The following is a 19563-nucleotide window of genomic DNA, read 5'->3' as shown; positions in this document are numbered from 1 at the left end:
ATATTAGAATAATATTGCTCTATGAATAAGTTGTGCACTATTCCTTCCTCCATTTTTAAAAATGAGTTTGTGTAGGAAAAAAAGTTTGTGTAGGATTGGATTATATCTTGCTTAATGATTAATAGAATTAACCAGTGAGAGCATCTGGGCCTAGAGTTTTCTTTGCAGGAAGAATTTTTTACCCACATTTTATTATGAGAAATTTTATGGGTGCCTGAATGACTCAGTTGTTTGGGTACCCATTTCAGCTGGGATCATAATCTCAGGGTTGTGGGATTGAGCCCCACATGGGAATCAACACTGAGCATGGGGACTGCTTGGGATTCTCTCCCTCTGTCCCCCATCCCACTCACACATACTCTCTCTCTCTCTCTCTCTCTCAAAAAAAAAAATAGAAAGAAAGAAAATTGAAAATACACAGTAAAGATGAAAAAATTACACAGTGAATATCAATATAATCACCACCTAGATTCTGTCGTTTACACTTTACTGTATTTTATCACATACCTGATCCGTAAGTGGCCCTCCATCAATTCATCTTATTTTTTTATGTGTTTCAAAGTAAATTGCATATATCAATATACTTCTGTGGGAAGCATTTTTTTTTAAGATTTTATTTATTTATTTGTCAAAGAGAGAGTGAGTGCACAGGCTGGGGGAGCTGTAGGCAGAGGGTTTCCCTGGGAGAAATATTTTAATTATTAATTCAGTTTCTCTAATAAATTTAGAGATAGTCAGGTTCTCTACGTGTTCTTGAGCCAGTTTTAGTCATTTATGTCTTCAAGGAAGTTATTTATTTATTTATTTATTTATTTTTTTTTTTTAAAGATTTTATTTATTTATCAGAGAGAGAGAGGGGCAGAGAGCGAGCACAGGCAGGCAGAATGGCAGGCAGAAGCAGAGGGAGAAGCAGGCTCCCTGCTGAGCAAGGAGCCCGATGTGGGACTCGATCCCAGGACGCCGGGATCATGACCTGAGCCGAAGGCAGCTGCTTAACCAACTGAGCCACCCAGGCGTCCCAATCAAGGAAGTTATTTATTAATATGTGTTGTTAAATTTATTGGCACAAGTTGTTCATATATATAGCCTATATCCTTTTTCCCTTTAATTGCCCATAGGATTGGGGCACCTGGGTGGCTCAGTCAGTTAAGTGTGGACTCTTGATTTGGCTCAGTTCATGATCTCAGGGTCATGGGACCGAGTGCACAAGCACAGAGCGAGAGGGGGAAGCAGACTCCCTGCTGAGCAGGGAGCCCGACCTGGGGCTGGATCTCAGGACCCTGGGATCATGACCTAAGCCAAAGGTAGATGCTTAACCAACTGAGCCACCCATGTTTGAAGTCTCCTTTGTCAGATATTACAATAGCAATTCTACTTTAATTAATGTCTTCAGAAGGATATCTTTCTCCATCTTTTCACTTTCAACCTGTGTCTTTATATTTTAGGTGAATTTCCTTTAGACAACCCAAAGTTGGATCTTAATTTTATGTCCAATCTGACAGTCTCTGTCTTTTGATTGAAGTGTTACATTTAATTTATTTATCAGTATGGCTGAGTTAAAATCTGCCGTTTTACTGGTTTTTTTTTTTTCCTTTTTCTCCACCTGTCCTTTTTTTTCTTTTCTGCCTTCTTTTGGATTAACTGTGTGTCTTTTAGTATATTTTATGTCCACTGTTGACTTTATAGCTGTACCTCTTCATTTGGTTTTTAGTGGTTGCTCTTTAATTTATCACAATGTACCTTCAAAGTAATGTTATATATGACTTCATGTAACATGTAATAACCTTGCAATCATTTGTTTCTCTTTGCTCCCTGTGTACTAGTGTTGTCATTTATAAATTTTCTTCCAGGTCTTATAAATACATTGCTATTAGTATTATTATTTCTTAAACAGGAGAAAAACCAAATTTAATAGTGTACATAGGCACATGGAGGAATGCACACAACATAGGAATTCCCACAGTGCTATTATTTTTTGCTTTAAAGAGTCAATTACCTTTTTTCTCATTTTAAAATTTATATTAAAGTATTTTGTGTTTATCCATGTATTTGCCATTTCCAATGTTCTTCATTCCTATTTACAGACCCAGATAAAGTAATTTTCCTTCTGCCAGAAGGACTTCTTTTAACATCTCTGTAGTGCAGGACTTTTGGCAACATATTCTCTCAGACTATTTGAAAAGATCTGTATTTCACCCTCATTTCTGAAGGATATGCTGCTGGATATAGAATTCTAGCTTAAGGGGCACCTGGGTGGCTCAGTGGGTTAAAGCCTCTGCCTTCAGCTCAGGTCATGATCCCAGGGTCCTGGGATCGAGCCCCGCATCAGGCTGTCTGCTCCGCGGAGAGCCTGCTTCCTCCTCTCTCTCTGCCTGCCTCTCTGCCTACTTGTGATCTCTGTCTGTCAAATAAATAAATAAAATCTTTAAAAAAAAAAAAAAAGAATTCTATCTTAACAGTTCATTTTTGGGGGCACAGATAGTATTTTGTTGTTTTCTGGTTTATATAGTTTCTGACAAGAAATGTGAATTCTTCTCTTTTTTCCCTCTCCATATAATATATTTTTCCCCTCTGGCTGCTTTTGATATTCTGTAGTACTAATTCTCAGTGATTTTATTATGTTGTCCTTTACATCTTCCATTTTGTTTATTATATTCATGGACATTTTTAAATACTTGAACACATTTACAATATCTTTATTTTATTTTATTTTTATTTATTTATTTATTATTATTATTTTTTAAGATTTTATTTATTTACTTGACAGACAGATCACAAGTAGGCAGAGAGGAGGAAGCAGGCTCCCCACTGAGCAGAGAGCCCGATGCAGGGCTGGATCCCAGGACACTGGGATCATGACCTGAGCCGAAGGCAGAGGCTTTAACCCACTGAGCCACCCAGGTGCCCCATCTTTTTTTTTTTTTAAAGATTTTATTTATTTGACAGAGAGACACAGTGAGAGAGGGAACACAAACAGGGGGAGTGGGAGAGGGAGAAGCAGGCTTCCCGCTGAGCAGGGAGCCCGATGAGGGGCTCCATCCCAGGATCCTGGGATCACGACCTGGGTAACCTGAGCTGAAGGCAGACAATCAAGGACTTAGCCACCCAGGTGCCCTATAATAGCTCTTTTTATTTTAGAGGTGTGGAGGGAAGAGGAAGAGAGTTTTCTTTTTAAAGATTTAATGTGTTTTAGAGTGTGCACACACTTACACAAGGGAGCAGGGGGAGGGGCAGAGGGGAAGGAGAGGAAACTAGCAGAGACTCTGGCTGTCCACTGAGCCTGATATGGGACTTAATCTCAGGACCTGATCATGAACTGAGCTGAGATCAGTAGTCGGATGCCTCACCCACTGAGCCATCCAGGCACTCCAGAAAGAGAGAGTCTTAAGCAGGCTCCATGCTCAGCATGGAGTAACCCAACACAGTAACCCAACACAGGGCTTAGTCTCATGACTGTGAGGTCGTGACCTGAGCCAAAATCAAGAGTCAGACTCTTAACTCACTGAGCCACCAGGCTCCCCTATAATAGTTATTTAAATGTCCTTTCTTTTATTCCAGTATCTCATATCTGGGTCTGTTTCATTTGAGTAATGCTCCCTTCTAACCAAAAGAACCATTTTACATGTCTGGTAATTTTTTATTGGATATTAGGCATTGTCAGTATTATGTAGTTGAGTGCTAGATTTTGTTGCCTTTATTAAATAGTTTTGATGATTTATACAAGCTTACTCCCAAATCTCAAAACAACAAAGAGAACTGAAACATGAAGCTCTTGCATAGCTGATATTTTGTCCTTTTAACTGTGTACTTGATCACTGTGTCCCTTTTAGGCCAGGTCTTGATGGATAGGCTTTGCCCTGTATAAGAGAAGGTTAAGCAAACGGTATCTGAAGGAAATAAACAGTCTTCTCTGGGCACTAGTTAGTCTTGGAGCTCCTGAACCTAATTGTTTCTTCTCCTCATCTTCTGAGATGCAAATCTGTTAGTTACAGTATGCAAAAAAGTGCTAAAAATAGCTCAGCAAGACTCTGAACCTGGCTATTCAAAGAACACCGGTGTATCTGCTTAGATTGTTTTGGACAGTTATCTAATGACTACCTTGCACAGTTGAGCTGAGAATGTGCAGTTGAAATTCATTGCTAAATTGAACACACCTCAAAAGGACAGTTTAGAATGGGTCAAACCTGATTTGAGAAATCGAAGCTATAGATTGTGTGTTTGGGAAGTAAAGTAATATTCTTACCCACCTTTTTTTTTTTTTTTTAAGATTTTATTTATTTATTTGACAGAGAGAGATCACAAGTAGACAGAGAGGCAGGCAGAGAGAGAGAGGCAGGCTCCCTGCTGAGCAGAGAGCCCAATGCAGGACTCGATCCCAGGACCTTGAGATCATGACCTGAGCCAAAGGCAGCAGCTTAACCCACTAAGCCACCCAGGCGCCCTCTTACTCACCTTTTTAACATTTTGCTCATCTCTTGTGCAGGACTTACTTTCTCAGCGTCAGGGCTGAGCCTAACCAGTCTGCCCTCAGGTGGTAAGACCTGACAGAGCCTAGGCTGTCAATGCCAGAGTCACAGACTTATCAGAGCTAACGGCCTCCCGGCGGCTGCCGTTTCAGGGGCCCTACTACACTGGTGCAAATTTTTGCACTCAGAAATAACTGACAGAGTAATGTAAAGCGGAGGAGATGGAGGACAAAAGAAGAGAGATCTTGGATTCTTGCGTTTTCCCTATTTTAAAAGGTGTGACGCTCGCACTGTTAGTTTTGCAGCTGATTCCAAACCACACTAAGCACTGCTGGCTCCATCCTGCATGTGCTTCTCTTTGTGGGTCTGTCCGTCCAAGGTGGTTTATCTTGAATCCCCATTTTGCTTGTTCACTCCTTAAAGGCAGGACTTGGTTCTGAGGCTTTAGAAGCCGATCAGAATGCTGAGAAGAATGCCGGGTATACTGTGATGGTCTAAATCTAATCTTATGGTATGACCTTGATGAGAAATTCCTTTCCTTTTTGGTTGGGCCTAAGTGTTACTAAATTAGTCCACAAGCATGTTCAGTGTTTGCTGTTTCTTAGGACTCTGTTAGGCATTGTGGAAAATCTGTAATGTAACACAGGGTCTTTTCCTTCAGGGGGCTGAGAATCTAGCTGTGACACAGTTTCAGTAAGGAAATCAGTGGTAGTAGCATGTTTGTTTCTCCAGGAGAGGACCTGCCACTCTGCCTCACACATTCTTTCCTCCACAGGAAATCCCTCTTTGGGAAGCCTATAATCTCTTTCAGAAAGTGGGGGAGGGGAAAGTTTGCTCATTTATGACAAAGCTTGAAATTTCAGGTTCTAAAAAGCAGTTATTTCTAATAATACACTATATGTTATGGGGCTCCTGGGTGACTCAGTTCATTGAACTTCTGCCTTTGGCTTGGGCCATGATCCCAGGGTCCTGGGATTGAGCCCCGTCCCATCTCCCTCTGCTATGCGCTCTCTCTCTCTCTCTCAAATAAAATAAATATCTTTAAAAGGAGAGAGAGAGAGAGATGAAAGATTGTTTTAAAAAAAAGTTAAATAGGGGCGCCTGGGTGGCTCAATGGGTTAAGCCCCTGCCTTCGGCTTGGGTCATGATCTCAGGGTCCTGGGATCGAGCCCCACATCGGGCTCTCTGCTCAGAGGGGAGCCTGCTTCTACCTCTCTCTCTGCCTGCCTCTCTGCCTACTTGTGATCTCTCTCTGTCAAATAAATAAATAAAATCTTTAAAAAAAATAAGTTAAATAATTGAATTAAAAAAGAAAAACAAAAAGCAGTTATTCGTAGAGTTATATTAAAATTAAAGAGAATCTTAATAATGTAAAGCATTCTCTGTGTGTCAGGTGATATGACTGGCACTTTATATCTATTGTATTTCTCTCTGAAGAACATTATTATAATCCTCATATTACAGATGAGGAAACCAAGGCTCACCCAGGCTAACCTGCTAGTAAGTGGTAGAGCTAGGTTGAGTTTGGGCAGGCTGACTCTAGAGTCATACTCCCCCCCCCCCAATATAATTAACATACAGTGTTACTTTAGTTTCAGGTGTATATCGTAGTGATTCAGCAGTGTCATATATTATTCAGTGTTCATCAAGAAAAGTGTCCTCTCTTAATCTCAGGAAACACTGAGGGTTGCTGGAGGGGAGGGGGGTAGGCGGAATGGGGTGGCTAGGTGATGGACATTGGGGAGAGTATGTGCTGTGGTGAGCAGTGTGAATTGTGTAGGACTGTCAAATCACAGACCTGTGCACCTGAAACAAATAATACGTTATATGTTAATTAAGAAAAAAAAAAAGATAAGTGTCCTCTCAGGCGCCTAGGTGGCTCAGTCATTTGGGTGTCTGCCTTCAGCTCAGGTCATGATCCTGGAGTCCTGGATTGAGTCCCACATCTGGCTACCCACTCAGCGGGGAGTCGTCTTCTCCCTCTGACCCTCCCACCTCATGTGCTTTCTCTCTCAAATGAATGAATAAAATCTTAAAAAAAAAAAATGATAAGTGTCCTCTTAATCCCGTTCTCCTATTTCACCAACCCCCGACCCACCCCCGCTCAGGCAACCAACAGTTTGTTCTCTTCTAGTTAGCAGTCTGTTTTTTGGGTTGTCTCTCTTTTTTTCCCTCTATTCATTTTTTTGTTGTGTTCCTTAAATTCCACATGAGAGTGAAATACAGCCATACTCCTATGTTCTTTTGAAAATTAGTAGCTGTTGGTTGAAACTCTTTTCCAGGGACCAAATACAGCTAGACCCAGTAGTGACCCATCAAGGTCTTTACTTGGCAAACATCTTTGCTGTGCTTCTTGTTTACCTTGTTCTGAATTTGGAAGAATAAATATGAGTTAGGGCAGAGGAAGAATTGTCTTTTTGCTTCTTTATCATCTGCATTCTGCTTTCTTGCAATCCAGCACCTGACCAGGGCACCACTTAACTGTGAGAGTGCCACCGAGAGGCTGTCCTTACACTGGTGAGATCGCAAGGTTAGGGACAGACCTTTATTGCTTCTGGAAGAAGAGAGGGTTGTTCCTCATTGGGAGACACATCACCAGGTGTGGGGAAGGTCTGGTTTGGGGAAAGTCAGGGAAGGATGGTTGGCTACATAGATTAGGTCCTTTCAGAGAAAAATGAAAGATCAGACCTCCAATTTCTCTTCAGTTTCCTGCCAAATTTTACAGAGCATTTTGGTTCTATAACAGATTCAGAGAAGGGAGCTAAGCAATGCCTTGAATAGGTCATTCTCGTATTTATTTATTTATTTATTTATTTATTTTAAAGAAAGCCCCCCCTTTTAAATTTTATTTATTTATTTAGAGACTGTGTAAGAGTGGAGAGGTGAGAAGAAGAGCAGACTCCCCTCCGAGCAGGGAGCCCGATGTGGGACTCCATCCCAGGACTCCAGGATCATGACCTGAGCCAAAGGCAGTTGCTCAACCAACTGAGCCACCCAGGCACCCTAGTCATTCTCATTTTTAGAGGAAAGGCCCTCTCCCTTTGAGTTTGAGGAATTTTACTGGGTAGTAGAAGGAAAAAGTTTTCTGACTTCCTGGCTGACTTACCTGTGTTCTTCCAGGGACTATGAGAGGGAGATCTTAGCCTGCTTTTACCATACTAACTGCCTGCAGCTACGTGGCTGCTTCTCTCCCCCCTAGCAGTCCATGTGCCACTGATTGTTGTTGAAGGCCTATTCTACTCAGCACTCTTTCTTTAGAGATCTGGCATTATGCTAGAGCAGTGAACAGTTTAGACAGGTGGCATGGAGAGCAAACCTTTTTAGTCAAATCTTCTTGGTTCTGTGGAGACCAGGAGAGGTTTGTCCCAAAGGTGGAACCATTGCAGGGGATGAATTTCATTTCCCAAGAACTTGCTATGGACCAAATTCTTTGATTATTTCTCTATCATCAGCTCATAGAATAGCAGTAGCTGGTAAGCTCTCTCAAGCCCTGAGAGAAAGAAGTAAAGGTAATAACGCAGATTTACGCCCGGTGATGTTCTTGCTTGTGGTATCAGAGTTTGATCTCTCAAGCTGTCTCTTCCCACCTTACGGAGAAAAAGAAACGGAGCCAAAAAAATCATATTCTCTAACTAGTGAATAAACATTTGAAATAGAGCAAATAGCCAGAGTCCAGTGGGAGAGATAGATGGAGATTATCATGAAAATCCTCTGAAAAGCCTTTATCTCTTTCCTCCTCATAATTACTATATGTTTCAAATCATCCAGAGATTAATTTCTCATGATTAGGGGTTAAAGCAGAAGGGCATGGAAGTGGGAACAGGGTGGTAACAGTCTCTTTCAGAGAATGGAAAATTGGCCTTGAGGTATGAGCATTCATTGTAGAATGTATTCTGGGGCCCCTGGCTGGCTTAGTGGGTGGAGCCTGTGACTCTTGATCCCATTGGAGTCATGAGTTTGAGCCCTCTGTTGGCCATAGAGCTTACCTAAAAAGGGGGGAAGGGAGGGTTCACATCATAGAAGGTATTCATTGAATCTTTTTTTTTTTTTTTTAAGATTTTATTTATTTGAGAGAGAGAGAGAGCAAGCATGAGCAGGGAAAGAGAGTCAGGGAGAGGGAGAAACAGACTCCCTGCTGAACAGGGAGGCCCAGCAGGGAGCCCAACATGGGACTCTATCCCATGACCCTGAAATCATGACCTGAGCCAAAGGCAGGCACTTAACTGAGTGAGCCACCTAGGTGCCCCTCATTGAATCTTTTTAACACCCCGAGTCCCAAGCCTGGAGACCCATCTGATGGCTGCAGCCAAAGAAAGCCCATGGAAGATTAAAGACCTTTGTATTTCAGGCTTCTAAATGAGTATTAAATAATTAAAATAGCAACCCAGGGGTGCCTGCGTGGTGCAGTTGGTTGAGTATCCGACTCTCGGTTTTGGCTCAGATCATGATCCTTAGAGTCGTGAGAGCAAGTCCTGTGTGGGCTCTGTACTCAGGGCAGAGTCTGAGATACTCTCTCCTTCTCTCTCTGCCCCTCATGCCTGTGTTCTCTCTCTTTTAAAATAAAAATAATAATAATAAAAATAAAAATAAAATAGCAACCCAAACTAGATTTTGCTGATACTGAGTTTGGAGTGGTCTGTACATTTTGGTGGTAGTAGATACCAACTATAGTAGGGCTGAGCAGGATCTGCAGCTGCTATTGGTGGAAACTGACAAGCCCTGAGGCCCTGAGGAACCTGGTAGTAATGAAAACGTAAGCATCAAACCAGGCTTTCACCAGGTTACCTTTCCAGCTCTCTACAGATCACGCTTCCCACTTCTTAGGAGTGAGTATGAATTCCTTGAATGTTTGTTCTCTGGAAAATGAAGCTTAGCCTGTAAACTAAGGAATGTGCCCCAGGTTAAACTAGCTTACCAGTACAGGAAGAGCACTGGATTGGGAGTCAGAAGATTGTCTTGCCTAATTCCAGCTTTGTGTTTTTGGGTACTTTACAATCTTTCTGGATATGTGTTTCTTCATCTGTGAAATGAGGGCCATGGATGAGGTAGGTGATTTCAGAGGTTCCCTTCCAGAACTATTATTCCTATGGTTCTGTTTCCATGTTAACACTTTGGCAAAAAGAGGTATGGTTGCCTTCCATATCACTCTCTTTATATATTAGTGAGAGCTCTGGACCTTCTTGGCCACCATTTCATTCATTCATCTTATTCAAATGCATCAGGTGTTTCTTTTTTTTTTTTTTTTTTTTTTGCATCAGGTGTTTCTTACGTCTGTTTCTTTTTTTGTTTCAATCTCAATAGCCTTCATTCTTTGGTACCTTATGTTGGCTGGATCTTATGATTTATATTTTTATGTTTATTTCATATGTTATCTTTAATCTTTATAATATCAGAAAAAATTGTATGATGATGACTGTTTCCACCGATAAAGAAACTAAAGTTTAGACAGATCTAGGTCATATGAATACTAGATGATGATACCAAGATAGGAACCCAGGTTCCTCTAACTCTGTAGCCCCTTTCTATTACATCCCACTGCACTCTTGATACATTCCATGTTTATTTCCTATTCTATAAGAAGTCTCTATTGTCATCTTGTGGTTTCATCCTCATTTGGCAGCCTGGTTTCTAGGGAAAGCCTTACATGTTGCCCTGGCCAGAAGTGGGCTGGTGGCAGCCTTAAACATACTCTGCCCAGATAGGTTACACTGTAGGTGTCAGTTCAGACTGAGAAGGAAACGAACACAAGTTTGCTGTCAGGTCATATCCTACTACTTAGTTGTCTGCTAATTTTCATTCTGGGAATTCAGTCCACCAGATATTTGAGACTAAGCAGCTTTTCAGGCACAAGGCATAGACTTCTGACATCAAGATTGGATAGCCATTTGCCAGGAACTTTTCCATTGGTGATACTCCTTTGCTGCTATCTTTAGGCTAGAAGTTACTTTCCATTTCAAAGGCTCTGTTAAAAAAAAAAAAAATGGGGCACAGGCTACTGAATAGTCTGTGGGGAATGCCTATCATTGTGCTTGGGGAAAGGTGTGTGTGTGTCTGAAACCTCTTCAGCAATTTGAACTTTTTTTTTTTTTTTTTTAATAAAGTTTGTGCACTGGGATCTCTCTCCCTCCTGATCCTGATATGGCCAGGAGCTTCACAACCTATATTACGCAAAACTGGCCTCTCTGGGCATCTCTCTCAGTTTTCCTTTAACCTTTATCCTCTTGCATTATACCAAGATTGTTAAGCAGTGGGTACTGGACATTCTTTGACTTCTAGTTAATGCATTGCCAGTTACACTCAGGATGTAGGGTCATTATGGAAGCCTGCTTTCATATTGAATAGAGAAATTAGGTTTCTTCTTTACCAGAATCTGAATGAAGGCATACAAGGCCCTATCTCCTGGCTTGTGGTTAGAACTATCTGGGGATAAGAACTACCAGATATCTATTGTCAACAGAAAGAACTTTTCATTGTAAAATTAGTAACCATTTATTAGATATTCCTTATGTGCCAGACACTGGACCGTCATCTCATATCATCCTTATATCAGCTTTATAAGGGTATAGGGTAGGTAATGTTATCCCCATTTTACAGATAAGAAAACTGAGGCTCAAAGAGATTAAGTAATGTGTATAAGCTTACATTAGCTCACTAGTGGTTGATAGGGGACCAAAATTTATGTCTCTCTGACCTTAAAGCCTAGGTCAGGCCCTTCTCCTCTAGAGACCTTAGAGGAGGGGTTTAGGTCCCTTTCCCACTCCCATTTTGTTCTTCCCTTACCTGAGGCAGAGTGTTTCAAGGCAAAGAAGAGGGCATATGATCTTTGAAACTGAGGCCATTTGTGTCTTCCACTTAAATCCAGAAGCTGTTCCTTTGTGATGAAGAATTATTTATACACATAGGTTCCTTGGGTTAGTTTGAAGTAGGTAAGTAGTACTCCCTGGGCTATGAAGACAGTTCCTCTCGAGTCCCATGAGCTGTCCAGGTAGCTGTGTAGCCATTGGGATGATAATGTTTTTATCAGTTTTATGTTACTTTGAGGAATCAAAATGTTTATTCCCATGTGCTTTTAGGAAGGTGAGTTCAAATTCCATTTTATATGGATACCTGAGTGGCTAAGTCAGTTGAGCATCTGCTTTTAGCTCAGGTCATAATTCAGGAGTTCCAGGATCAAGTCCTGCTTCAGGAAGCCTGCTTCTCCCTCTTCCCCTCACCCCACTTGTGCTCTCTCTCTCAAATAAATAAATAAAATATTAAAAAATACCATTTTGTAGAGAGATACAGTCTGAGGCTCAAAGAGGTTAGGTAAATTGTCTAAGATCCATAGTAAGAGTGGGATTCCCAGTTAAGTTCTCTTTCTGGTAGGTCCCTTGCCAGAACCCAGGCTTCTGTCTACTGAGGACCATATGTAGTGGTGTAAGGACTCCTTAGAGAGCCTGTGGCTTGTTACTGTTTTTCTGCTTTGGGGGGACTACCTTGAGTTGAGGTGGTGGGCATGGTTCCAGGAAGCCCACAAGCCCAACAGCCTGATGACAGAAGGTGGGCTTGCACTTGGTAGATAAGAGTGTTACCTGATGAAATGGGGAAGGACTTTTGGAATGGCCAGGAAGCCAGAGACTGAGATTGCAAATTGTGGTAAAACCTAAGGTACAGGGGCGCCTGGATGGTTCAGTGGGTTAAGCCACTGTCTTCATGTCATGATCTCAGGGTCCTGGGATCGAGTCCCGCATCGGGCTCTCTGCTCAGCAGGGAGCCTGCTTCCCTGTCTCTCTCTGCCTGCCTCTCTGTCTACTTGTGATCTCTCTCTGTCAAATAAATAAATAAAATCTTTAAAAAAAAAAAAACCTAAGGTACAAGCACTCTGGGAGATTGCCTTCTGCCTGAGTACTGCCCTCTGCCACATCCCATGCCATTGTGGAATGGGAAGCCCAAATGGGATGTGCTCCTGAAGTCTGAAGCTACAGAAAGCAAAGTCCTAGAAGAAGAAAGTAAGAAGCTTAGTGTTCCAGAGTCCCAGGTGGGCTAGGGCCCAGACCTAAACTTAGAATATCATCTTCTCCTGGGGATTTAAGAGAGGTGAATAGAGTGGGAGATGGAAAAGGCTGAATGAACTGAAGGGCAACTTACCTGTGGTTAAAAAAAGAAGAAGGGAAGACCTGGATAAGAGGACGGCTGAAATCATGCACTAAGTCCAGCCAGGCCTCTGGTTTTCTTCCAAAGAACTGATAGCTTAAGGACGTTCTCTGCTTTCACCTCCCTTAAAAAATTGAACTAAATTCTTCTGGCAAAAGCCAAATTTATTGAGAAGTGAAAAATCCCTGTTCTGAGTGAGATCTTAGACCTTCCACTTGGCCATGGCAAGAAGAGAAAGCCCAGGTGATCAGGGCAGCATGACCTAAGCCTGAGGCTCTCAGGATATATAGTATCTCTTGACATGCTGCACCTTCTTCTCAGAATTGGCTTTAGCATGGTTTTTGCCTTAACCTGATATCCCTTACAAAAGGCTGAGCCCGGGATGCTGGGTCATTGGCATTGCTGAAGCTGCCCAGAGTTCAGGGTTAAGGAAGCATGTATTATTCTGTTCTGTCTGGTTCCTGGGGGCAGTTCCATCTTCCTTTTTGGGGGGTTTGAGACATTCAGTTCTGGATCAAGACTTTGGCTCTAAGTATTTTGGCTGCAAGCACAGCCCGCGTGCATGAGAGAGCTGGATTATCCTGTGGGTGACTGCCACTGCTGAGTACCGGTCCTCCTGCTGACAGAGCTGACAAATGGAATTAAAAGCGAAGGAGCCAGCTGATAATAGGGTCTGTGGGTCACAGCCAGGCAGAATGACCTTGAGGAGCTGCGTGTCTGGAGGAAAGGAGACTGAACCTGGAACCTAGGCCAGACCTTTGCCCTAGCTGTCCCTTTCCCCCAGACTCGAGGACACATCCTTCCCTGTGTTCTCCATCATTACTCTCCCCTCAGAAATTCTTGGCAGACAGAAGTGTCTGCTACCAAGTGAAGTGTATCCTAGCATAAGACTGAATTGGTGAGAACAGCCCGGAGGTACTTTGTGCCCCCTCAAGAGGCAGTCTTCAGTCCCTCTGACCAGTCCTGACTCTATTTTTCTCCTTGCCTTCTGTTAGAATTAAGACTCGGGGTGCCTGGGTGGCTCAGTGGGTTAAAGCCTCTGCCTTCAGCTGAGGTCATGATCCCAGGGTCCTGGGATCAAGCCCCACATTGGGCTCTCTGCTCAGCAGGGAGTCTGCTTCCTTTCCTCTCTCTGTGCCTACCTCTGCCTATTTGTGATCTCTGTCTATCAAATAAAATAAATAAAATCTTAAAAAAAAAAAAAAGAAGAAGAAGAAGAAGAAGCCTCACAATGGGACACCTGGGTGGCTCAGTCAGTTGAGTATCTGTCTTCAACTCAGGTCATGATCCCAGGGTCCTGGGATCGAGTCCTGCATCAGGCTCCTTGCTCAAAGGGGAACCTGCTTCTTCCTCTGCCTGCCCCTGCCTGCTCCTTGTACGCTTTCTCTCTCTCTGGAAAATAAATAAATAAAATCTTAAAAAAAACATTAAGCCTCACTCATTCCTCCCAAGTTCCTTACTGAGCTGGGAGCTCTCCATGACATCATAGACTTCCCTCCCTAGTCAGATCAAGTTACAAAATAGCTAGCACCCAGATTACCCCGGTGAATAAACACTCGTTCCATCTCCCATCTCCCTGGTCTCGCCTTTCTGCCCAACTCACTTCTGTCTTGATGTAGTGCCTTTTCCCCTAACTGTCCTTACCTTTACTTCATGTTCTTAACAATTGAAGTCACATCAGAACTTCCTTTTGGAACCACAGAGGTCCACGGTTCCTGGAGTCAGTGGAGGTCTGAATCCACCCACCCCCACAGAAAGTTAGGGAAAGGGGAGAGAGCCCTTATCACAACAAAAGGTGCAGTCAGCTCTAGCTTAGTCAGGAAAGTATCCCTTAACATCCCAAGCCTGGAAGGCCTAAAAGTTCCATCCAGGCAATGGATGGGAAGACTGAGTTGGCATGGAGAGATGAAAACAAGTGGCAGATGGTGCTGAGGAACATCCCGGGACTGGAGAAATGTGGTTCCCAGAAAGGGAAAAAGGAGACATTGGCAAAGTCTTACTCAGCAACTGTGACAACCTGGCCAGAGAAAGCTGCAGGATATGGCTGAGAACACACTGATGGTGTCAGGATGCTACTGAGCTCAGACACTCACTGTTCTGGCACCTCTTCTCGTGCTCTTTTACCATATCCCGAGTAAAGAGCCTTGCTGGCCCTGTGGGACGGGTGAGGAAAAGCCAGGAATAGAAGAAATTAGAAAATGGTACCAAAGGGCGCCTGGGTGGTTCAGTCAGTTAAATATCTGCCTTTGGCTCAGGTCATGATCACAGAGTCCTGGGATCGAGCCCCACATTGGGCTCCCTGCTCGGCAGGGAGCCAGCTTCTCCCTCTCCCTCTGCTGCTCACCCTGTTTGTGTGCTTTCAAGTAAGTAGATAAAATCTTAAAAAATAAATAAATAAATGGTCCCAGAAACCTGAGGAATTGCTCTGTGTGTCCAGACTTTCTTGTGGGTGGTAAATAGTGAGCATAGTCTTTGGAGGTATTGCTCCAGACTGACTCCAACCCAGCAGGGCAACAGGAGGGGTGTGGGGACTGAGTGACCTAGGCTTTGAATGGCCTAAGTCCTGCTTGGCCCTTGACCTCCCCCAGGTGCTGGAGGTAGTACGAGCCAACTATGACACGCTCACACTGAAGCTACAGGATGGCCTGGACCAGTATGAGCGCTACTCAGAGCAGCACAAGGAAGCTGCCTTCTTCAAAGAGCTGGTGAGTCTGCCCCGCCTCCATCCCTGCCTGTGTGTTTTGAGGGCCCTTTCCCAGCCAGTGGGTTATATTGTGCAGGTGTGCATCTGGGGAACACAGTTTGCCAAAGGCTGGTGAAATAAAACTTGAGGGGTCTGCTGAGATTGGGTGTACCACTTCTCTTCCAAAGTAGCCCAGGACCAGGCAGTGAGAGAAGATATTCCCCAGGGTACTGGTGCCAGGCAGGGAAGGGTGAGGGTTAGGACTCTCTGAGGCAGCGTTGCCCATCCATCTCTCTTCTGCGGCCATGGAGACAGCCCTTGAACAGCTCCAGCTGGGCCTGGGGTTTGACGCGTGTTCCCAGTGGCAGCTTTGGCTCATTACTCCTTATCCTGTCCTCCAGGCAACTAATGAGAGTCATTGATTCTTCTCCTCCTTATGCAATCACTTCTTCCTAAATTCCTAACTGGCTCCTGGTCTGAATGCGCGCCCCCCCCCCCCGCCCCCCAATCTAGTTCTCCAGTCTTCACCCCTACCCCCGCCCCCCCCTTTCAATCACTCAGCTTTCTGCAGCCCCCACCCTTGGCCACCTGGAGCCAGTGAGCATTTGCTCTGCCTCCTACTCCACCTCCTAGTCAGCTCTGCCACAGAACCAGGCTCTCCCTGTTGGTGGTCTCTCTCCTGCCCTCTGCTCAGAGCTGCTGGGGAGGCCGGGGGCGGAGCTAGGCCTGCCTGTCTCAGTCCTGTCACTCCACCTGCCTGGTTGTAAGTGAACATTGTGTCTGGGACCAGGACACACTGTACCTCCTTCCCGTAGCTCAGCCCTCCCACTGCTCGGGTAGAACGCACCTCAGACGAGACCTTTTACTTCCCCATGCCAAGTTTGTGATGAAGGTGCTGGATTGTAGATTATCTGTCTTGTGCTAAATACAGCCCAACTCTGACCCTGACATGAGAGTCCTGAGATTTTGGACTTCCCCAGGGTGAGGAAGGTCTCTGGAAGTGAGTGAATTGGGAACAGGCAGAAGCCATTAATATAAAGAGAGCAGAGTCTAACATTTTTACAGGGCGCATGGCAAGTCTTTAAGTTGATATGGGGGTTTTACCGGGGGACCAGACTTCACAAAGAGGGTAGGACATTGGAGATGAAAAGAGTGTAGAGGAGAGAGGGGAGCTCTGTGTCTGGCCCTTTGGTACTAGCTTCACCTGACTCAGTTTTCCTTATATCTGTACCTCTGACACAAGGGAGCAAAGAGGGTCTGGTCCCACTCGGAGCTAATGACCTTGAGCTGCCTGCTGGTTGCCAGGCTACCCTTTCCTCTGCCTCCTGCCTGATGACTTCATTACATTTTCCATAGCTAAGCTGGAATTGGAGGAAAGCTCCCTGGCCTTTGGGACCCAGGGTAAATCCACATACTTTTTCTCCTTTTTCCCTCCTTTGTCTCTCATACAGCATTCACTTCTATTTCCCATGAAATAGAAGTGCAGTGGATTCCTCCTAGAACCCATTCAGAGTAGGAAGTTTGGCCCTTTGACTCCTTCTCCACAGGTTCTTTCTCCACTGATGCAGGTGACACTTCCCGCAGGGGTCTCAGTGTGTGGGGAGAAAGCGTGAGGGGAGCAGTGGGGACAGAGCAGGGGTATGCCCATCTTTCCTCTAAAGCACGGGCGCTTCTTTGTGGTTTGGAAAGACTACTGGGCTGGGAGTTAAACCTGGGTCCTGCTTCCAAGCCTGGGACTCGCAAACTATGACCTGTTTCCGGTCACTGGCCTCCTTGCATTGTACTCCTGCCATCTATGCCAAACAGGGGCTGTATCTCTAGATGTTCTTTCCAACCCAGAAAAGTAGATGAATACAAAGAAAGAGTGAGAAGATCAGAAATTCACTTTCTGGCCTCATTTTCTCCTCCTCTGTCAGACCACTGACCAGACCTTGTCCCCCTCTGCATGGCCTGGCTGAGGCAGAGACAAAGGTCTGAGCTCCACCTCCTTCCCTGTCTGTGCTTACCTCTACTTCTTCAGGTGCCCAGACGCTCTTCTCACATCCACTAAAGTTTCGTCTCTTGGCCCCTCTTCTTTCCTTCCACTGAAACATAACTATTTGCTCATTTGCCTGCAGAAATGATAGCTATTAAAGATTCATCTCCTAAGAGAGAAGCATGTAGCACTGAATCGTGGCTTTGTCCCTCAGGCACTGCCCTCTGTTGTGTGTAACCAACCGTCTCCTCTTTTCTCTCTGCTTGTGCCCTCTCACCTTCCCCAACCCTTTCCCAGGTTCGATCCATTAGCACCAACGTCCGGAGAAACCTGGCCTTCCACACACTCAGCCAGGAAGTCCTGCTCAAGGAATTCTCCACTATCTCCTGAGGCCACGCATATCTGAGCAGCTGCTGACTGCCCTTACCCATGAGGCTCCTGGGCTGGAGGGGGACTGGGGAAAGGGGCAGTCCCCAAGGTTGGAGAATAACACAGATACTGAGTTCTCTCCGTGAAGGCCGTGCTTCAGTGGAGCTTGGACAGCAGGGGCCGGGGGGCAAACCTGGGATAATCTTATTTGGGGAGGGTTTGGGTGGGCACAGGGAGAAGCCTTCAAGAATATGGGGACTTCCAGCATGGGCTCCCTGGATACCCCCTCACATTTCCAATTGAGATTACAAATTGTGGCTGCTGATTAATTTTCAGGAGCTGTTGGGGCAAGTCTTAGGATGATGCCAGTATCCCACGAGTCAGTGGTTCTTCGAGGCTTCTAAAAACAGACTCTCAGATGTAGATGGAGTCAGTTCTGCTTTCTTTGGGCCTGGGGCTGAGCTGGGATTGAAATCTGTGTCCCCTGTACCTGCAGGCACTCTGTCCATAGTTAGGACCCTTAGCTCAGCTCAAGGTAGTGTAGGAATGGAGGACCTTTTTTTCTACTTTCTAAATCTGGGAGACTGGAGATTAGAATCTGCCCAGTGCCCTGCTGTCCGGCCACCAATTTCTGGATTTGATTCTTGGCAGCAGGAGTACCTATTACCTCCCCTGCCTTCCAACCCATTGATTGGTCAGCACTGTAGGGTCACAACCTTAGCTTTTAATTTTCAGTCTGGTTTAAACTGTCGTTAGGGTGTGTGTGTGAAATAAACATTGACAGGTTTTCTGGAGCCCTCAGGTGCCTACTTTGCTGGTTCCCTTTCCAGCAGCCTCCCCACCTTCCCAATCACCTTCTCCTCTGGGAGCCTCTCCTGCCTCTGCTGAGCTCCTCTCCACTGTTCCGCCCCCTCAGCCCCCTCACCCGGCTGTTGTTTACATCCAGCCTGCCTAAGAATTTCCTCTGGGGAGGAATCTGTTCCTGCTGTGGTCTGGTGCCTGGAAGGGAGAGAACCTGCTGGTGGCAGGGAACCCTCCATCTGAAAGGGGCCAGGTGAGCATCATGGCGAGGCCATTCTGTCTACCCATATTCTGGGTGGAGCTGTTGGCCCATGTTTCCTCCTCTGGACAGCCTCCACTGGACTACTGCAGGTTTTCCCTACCCTGTGGCTGCTTTCAAAGTAGCAGCTGCTCTGAGATCTCCCCCCTTTTAAAGCACTTTCTAAAGCCCTCGGGCTGACAGGGAACAAGCAGCACAGGAAGACACTGGGAATAGGTGCAGGAACCAGCAGTGAGAGCAGGTCTGGGACCTCCCTGGCTGCTATTCCACTTAGCTTCAAATCTCTTTAGGATACTTGCCTTCCAGAGCTGTGGTTCCAGCACTGAGCAGATATGCGCTAGTTCCAGAGAATCCACCAGCATGCTGCCATGTGTAGACGCAGATTCCTGAGCAATCCGGTTGGGTCATTGAACACTAGATGGGGTAGCCTGGGGCATGTAGTGTTCTCCACAGTGATAAACTCTAGAGGAGCTGGAGCTGGAAGCTGATGGCAAGTTGAAGTTATTAAAATTGATTTGTATGGGATGGTCTTTTAAGCGTCTTTTGTTTGTTTCTTTCTCTCATCTCTGTTACTCGGACCTCGTTTCTCAATGACAGCATTAAGGTCATCTCCCAGGTGTTGGTCCAGTCTGCCTAGGGGACCCATGCCTATGCTCACTCTCTTCCTAAGTCTTCTGGCCCTAGTGGAAGCCAGTTATGTTCAGAGAGGTATGGCCTTCCTTGCCTTTCCTGCTTATGGATTCCTTTCCTATGAAATGAACAAGGGCATGAAGCAGTAGTGAAGGACTCCTTGCCCTCCATTATAAAAGCCCATCTCTTGGTCCACTGACATACATACGTTCTAAGAATTCCAAACAGGAGTCCTATCGGTATCTAG

The 19563-nt window shown here is 44.9% G+C and overlaps 1 protein-coding gene across 2 annotated transcripts in view; it reads left to right on the top strand.

Moving 5' to 3' along the window:
- The window catches only part of ARMH3 (armadillo like helical domain containing 3), a 183819-nt gene extending 164608 nt beyond the window's left edge, over positions 1-19211 (top strand). For both annotated transcript variants that reach the window (XM_059398411.1, XM_059398412.1), the window contains exons 25-26: positions 15188-15304; positions 17555-19211. In XM_059398411.1, coding sequence (XP_059254394.1) covers positions 15188-15304; positions 17555-17647 — 210 coding nt within the window. In that variant the 3' untranslated portion in view covers positions 17648-19211. The remainder of the gene's footprint in view (positions 1-15187; positions 15305-17554) is intronic.
- The last annotated feature ends 352 nt before the right edge of the window (positions 19212-19563 follow it).

This window comes from Mustela nigripes, chromosome 4, assembly GCF_022355385.1.
Source record: "Mustela nigripes isolate SB6536 chromosome 4, MUSNIG.SB6536, whole genome shotgun sequence".
Classification (NCBI taxonomy): Eukaryota; Metazoa; Chordata; class Mammalia; order Carnivora; family Mustelidae; genus Mustela; species Mustela nigripes.
Note: the sequence above shows the minus strand (reverse complement) of the source record. Positions and strands in the feature narration are given on the sequence as shown.